Here is a 6,000-nt window from a genome sequence, read left to right on the forward strand (position 1 = left end):
AAACATCTTTTTTAAAAACTTGTCAACTTTGGGGCGCGACCCCCGCTAAACGGTGGATGATAGACAGATGCTGTCGGGAAATAAATCGTAGAAAATATAGTCCTTTTCATATTTCTATAAAGGAAATTTTTTGTAAAAGGTACAGGAAGGGCTACGTTCCGCAAAAACCACAAATTACCCCCTTTAAAGGGGTAAAAATGGGGGTTCCGGGGCGAAATTTTTTCAGAAAAAGTTACTCTTATAATAAGCACCCCTTGATATACCAGAAAAAAAAAATAAAACCGGACTTGTGTCCATTTTGCAAGGTTCAACCTTTGCTTCCTACACTATAGGTATTCATGAAGCTTTTTATACCAGTACAATGACACAGATAACGCATCTGATAGCATATTTTTTGTTACTATGTACTCTACTTCTACACTCGGGTGCAAAAAAATCGATCCACTAAAAATTTGGTCATTTTTGATGTCTTGAATTTCCTAAACCTGTTGTCCGATTAAGTGATTTTTTTGCCATGTTATAGCCTTATTTATTAACAATATCGCTGTAATAATATTGTTGCTAGATAAGTAAACTCTCATTGTATACCGGGTGTACGAATCAAACTGTGTTTTTTTCTCAAAGTTCGTATCACCCTGTGGACTAAACTAGCGTTTATAAAATAATGAAATTAAAAACCAACTATAGCCTCAGGTTTTCTTAACATTCTGTTTTTAGATTTATTCGCTTATTTTAAATAATAAAAAAGTTAGGTAGTTTAACAACTGGCCATGTTCGTCATCAGTACAGAGTGTTTCGAAATAAGTGCGGCAAAGTTTGAGGGGCAATTTTACACATGAAAATAATGTCAGTTTGCTTTATAATCATATGTTCGCAAACGCTTCGTTTCCGAGATAGGGGATGTTAAATTTTTTTACAAACTGACGATTTATTTATTGCTTTAAAACAGATGAGATATGCAAATCAAATTTGGTGGGTTTTAAGATGTAGTCATTGCACATTTTTTGACATACAATTAAGAATTTAATATTCACCATTAGCGCGCAAACGGGTATTATGACCGATCATATTACCCGTATGCACGCCAATGGTGAATATAAAATTCTTAATTGTATGTCAAAAAATGTGCAATAACTACGTTTTAAAACCCACCAAATTTGATTTGCATATATCTTAACTGGTTTTAAAGTAATAAATAAATCGTCACTTTGTAAAAAAAATTGAACATCCCGTACCTCGGAAAAGAAGCGTTTGCGGACATATGATTATAATTCAAACTGTCATTATTTTCTCATGTAAAATTACCCCTTAAAGTTTGTCGCACTTATATTTAGAAACACCGTGTACTAATGAAGAACATGGCTAGTTGTTAAAGTACCTAACTTTTTTATTATCCAACATAAGCGAATGAATCTAAAAACAGAATGTTAAGAAAACCTGAGGCTATAGTTGGTTTTTAATTTCAATATTTTTTAAACGCTAGAATAGTCCACAGGGTGATGCGAACTTTGAGAAAAAAACACAGTTTGATTCGTACACCCGGTATACAATAACAGTTTACCTGTCTAGCAACAATATTATTAAGTACAGCGATATTGTTAATGAATAAGACTATAACATGGTAAAAAAATCACTTAAATCGGACAAAAGGTTTAGGAATTTCGAGACATCAAAAATGACCAAATTTTCAGTTGATCGATTTTTTTGCACCAGAGTGTATGTAGTTTCACCGGAAATAGCCTTAACTCATTTAATTTAAATGGGACACCTTGTATAGTTTTGCAGATTCAAAAGAATTTATTATTCCTAATTGATTTAACGATACATTTAACGATGCATGTAACTATTTTACAACCGGAATACAAAAATATTTTTGGTCTTATTGATTTTGTTTCACTTTAAGGCCTTTCTGTTTTAGGTTTACAACAACCATAATGTCATTTGCAGTTACCAGTGTACCAAGTTCGGCGTTAATTATTCTATTTATGGTACTTTCTTCAATTGGCATTCCCAACCATAACGTATCTCTCTTATTTGCCGTTGATTGGCTTGTGTAAGTATAGTTATTAATTAATTAATCAATTAAAAGCTTTGATACGATCTAGACATACCAAGTATCATTTTAAAATAGACTACAAAACAATGTCCTACCATCTCTACATTAAATAAACAATGAGCAAAGCTTACTAGCAATTCTAATACTTAGCTCATAAAAATGGAAACAGAATATAAGAGAAATAAATCTAAAAGGAATAATCGAAAGACTGAACTATCAAAAGTCTTTCGGAAGAAAATACAGATTCGGAAAAAGTGTATGGTTGATATAAGAAAATTAGCGAGACATCTAACGAAGATACTAACATTACGTTTTCATTTAATAGACAAAGATCAGAATTTAATTTTCCCCTAGTATCCCCTCCAAATTGTGCACGAATACCCATCAGAGGCGAACCCCGAACGACAAAGCCGATTGTTTCCGATGCAATATGTTTCCTTTCTCTTCAAAGTAATATCTCTGTTTATTTTTTTATTTCACTCAGTGGCGGATCCACGGGGGTGTCACGGGGGGTGTCATGACCCCCCCTATTCTAAAATAAATATCAATTCAATAATCCTAAAAAAAGAAAAACCGAGAGCCGTCAAACAAAAAAAAATTAGGCCCATCCAAAAAATAATTGAAAACTCACTTAAACCTAGGGGTGGAAAGACTAAGTGAACTTGCATCAGAGAAAAGTAATTAAATCACCCTCAAGATCCATGACCGCCCCTCAACAAAAATTCTGGATCCGCCACTGATTTCACTTCTATAGAACTTATTTTATTTTTGTACACACTATTTCCAAAAAATCTAAACACAAATATGGTAACAAAGAAGTTATTCGGAAAATACCAAATAATATCTTATTTTTAGTTAAAAGACGTTATATTTTCGCTCATTTTAATCTTAATTCAGTATGTCCTACGGTAAATGATCAGGTTATACTGAATCAACATTTCAAATTCACTTTTAGTATCAAAACCATATAGGCCAGGGTAATAAGACAAAAATATACCCTGTTCGTGACACTCGAGCAGCCAGGGTACTGAAGCGTTTTTTCGACAAGTAATACCTATAGGAACAAATTGTAACTATTTCCTGCGTAGGATCTGGCGGCCATTTTTATTTATAAACAATTAACTGTCAAAAAATGGCATTTTTCCCTTTTTTTTCAAATCAATGGAAAACAGTGAAACTTATGATTTTTTTAGTACAAATATCTTTGAGATTATGGAAAAAGCTTTAAAATGACATATTACAAAGTTTGATATACTCATTTATTGTTAATATAATTGCGAAAAAAGGTCGGAATTGCAAGAAAAATTATTTTCGCAATAACTGCTGTAAAAGTTAGTGTAGAGGTTTGAAATTTTTGTAAAATGAGGGTTCTTTGGTGCTTAATATGTGATAAAAATTTCAAAGCGATTCATTCAATTGTTTAAATTTTATTCGAATTGTTTATCTCAGTGAGTATTTTTTTTGCACTAACATAAGTCAGAAAAAAATGACGTTAGAACCATTCCACAGGTGTCAAATGGAAGAGCATGAACTATATTTTCAACTTGGTTTCAAAAAAGCGAATAAAAAATGCATTTATTAGTAATAAATAATTGTGCAAAAGTATCGTAAATCTTTCCTTATAAACTTTTTGAATAACTTTTTCCAAAAAAATTAACTTTTTTACCCTGTTTTAAGTGCACAACTACCAAGTAATGTTATTTATATCATAATTGATAAAAAATTGTAATAAATATATATAATTTCTTATATAACAAAATAAAAAGTTTATAAGGAAATATTTACGATACTTTTGCATAATTATTTATTACTAATAAATGCATTTTTTATTCGCTTTTTTTAAACCAAGTTGAAAATATAGCTCATGCTCTTTCATTTGACACCTGTGGAATGGTTTTAACGTCATTTTTTTCTGACTTATGTTATTGTAAAAAAAATGCTCTCTGGGATAAACAATTTGAATAAAATTTAAACAATTGAATGAATCGCTTTGAAATTTTTATCACATATTAAGCACTAAAGAACCCTTATATGACAAAAATTTCAAAGCTGTACACTAATTTTTACAATAGATATTGCGAAATTAATTTTTTTTGCAATTCCGACCTTTTTTCGCAATTATATTAACAATAAATGAATATATCAAACTTTGTAATATGTCATTTTAAAGCTTTTTCCATAATCTCAAAGATATTTGTACTAAAAAAACCATAACTTTCACTGTTTCCATTGATTTGAAAAAAAAAAAGGGAAAATGCCATTTTTTGACACTTAATTGTTTATAAATAAAAATGGCCGCCAGATCCTACGCAGGAAATAGTTACAATTTGCTCTTATAGGTATTACCTGTCGAAAAAACGCTTCAGTAACCTGGCTGCTCGAGTGTCATGGAAAAAACCTTATTACCCTGGACTAATAGGACCAGTGGGCAAATCAAGTTCCGACTGCGAGCTTGATGCGACGATACCATTTTATATTTTTCTGTAGCTTTTTTCTTGTGGCATCTGATGCAATTTACTATTTTCATTGGGAATAAGCCACAATTTGAATTTAAAAATTTATTTACACATTTTATGTTTTTTTTTTGGATTTTCTAGAGATCGATTTCGCACTACTAATAACATGCTTGGTGATTGTTACGCAGCTGCCATTGTGGAAAAACTATCGCAACAAGAATTATATGCTTGTGAAGAAGATAAGGTACTGTATGAGAATAATATACAGAGCTAGTCAAAAGTCCGTACCCCCCCTTTTATCTTTTGAACGGTTATACATATAATAGTGGAATTTGGAGTGAGGAAATAAACGGACGTAAGCTTCTTAACTAGTCATGACAGGTGACGTAATAGTGACAGATGACGTTACAGAGCCATTGTGACCGATAATTTTAAATAGGACCTTATGGCAGGTGATACCTCGTTTGAAAGGTATTCAAAATTCCTATTCAGTCATACTAATTTTTTTGGGTTTAAGTTGATTTTGATTTTGGTGAATAAATTAAATAAATATAATATTGTAGTTTCGCATTTAATTAATAAAAATTCAAATGTCCACCTATGGTTTTTTTTGTCAAAAAAGTTGACGTTTTGCAATTCTCTAGTAGTTTTTACGACAACATCATTTTTTTTGACAAGTAACCATAGGCGGAATTTAGAATTTTTATTAATTAAATGCGAAACTACAATTTTAAATTTATTTGATTTATTCATCAAAATTAGCTTAAACTCAAACAAAATTAGTATGTCTGAATAGGTATTTTCAATACCTTTCAAACGATGTATCACTTGCCATAAGGTCCCGTTTAAACTTATCTGTCACAGTGGCGCTGTAAAGTCATCTGTCACTATAACGTCACCTGTCATGACTAGTTAAGAAGCTTACGTCCGTTTATTTCCTCCCTCCAAATTTCACTATTATAGGTATAACCTTTCAAAAGATAAGAGGGGGGGTACGGACTTTTGACTAGCACTGTATATTTCATTATCTGTAATTAGTTTTAATTTTTTAGGGTACAGAAGATGCCCAAGAGTGTAACCAAACAGTAGTCTAGTTACTCCAACAGTTTGTTTGTTAGTTGTTAGGTCGTTTTTTATTTGATTGTTGTTGTTAAGTATTTTATAGTTAGAGTTAATAATTATTGTAGCTAACACTATTTATAAAAAATAAATATTTTTTAAACATTATTCAACGAATTTCTAACCCACACACACATACTGGTACAACTCCAGCTCCGAATGACATGCGTGTTACAATGGAACAGTGAGACCCACATTTAGGTACCTATCTGACTTCCAAGCTATACCACAACCCCTCCCCATCGCAGGACATAACTAATGGGGTAGCTTTGTACTGAACGTTACTCTGGATGCTCTGGGTAATGGTACATCCTCTGTTTTACTTTACGTGGTTAAGTCACCTGATTTTAGGGGCACCTAGAAGAGCTT

At 31.7% G+C, this 6,000-nt stretch overlaps 1 protein-coding gene across 1 annotated transcript in view; it reads left to right on the forward strand.

The window, feature by feature from the left end:
- LOC114333239 (excitatory amino acid transporter 2) overlaps window positions 1-5,739 on the forward strand; it is a 48,349-nt gene extending 42,610 nt beyond the window's left edge. Inside the window, exons 7-9 of the mRNA XM_028283098.2 lie at window positions 1,919-2,053; window positions 4,654-4,756; window positions 5,565-5,739. Coding sequence (XP_028138899.1) covers window positions 1,919-2,053; window positions 4,654-4,756; window positions 5,565-5,606 — 280 coding nt within the window. The 3' untranslated portion in view covers window positions 5,607-5,739. The remainder of the gene's footprint in view (window positions 1-1,918; window positions 2,054-4,653; window positions 4,757-5,564) is intronic.
- The last annotated feature ends 261 nt before the right edge of the window (window positions 5,740-6,000 follow it).

The sequence above is a fragment of the Diabrotica virgifera genome, chromosome 7, assembly GCF_917563875.1.
Source record: "Diabrotica virgifera virgifera chromosome 7, PGI_DIABVI_V3a".
NCBI classification, from domain to species: domain Eukaryota; kingdom Metazoa; phylum Arthropoda; class Insecta; order Coleoptera; family Chrysomelidae; genus Diabrotica; species Diabrotica virgifera.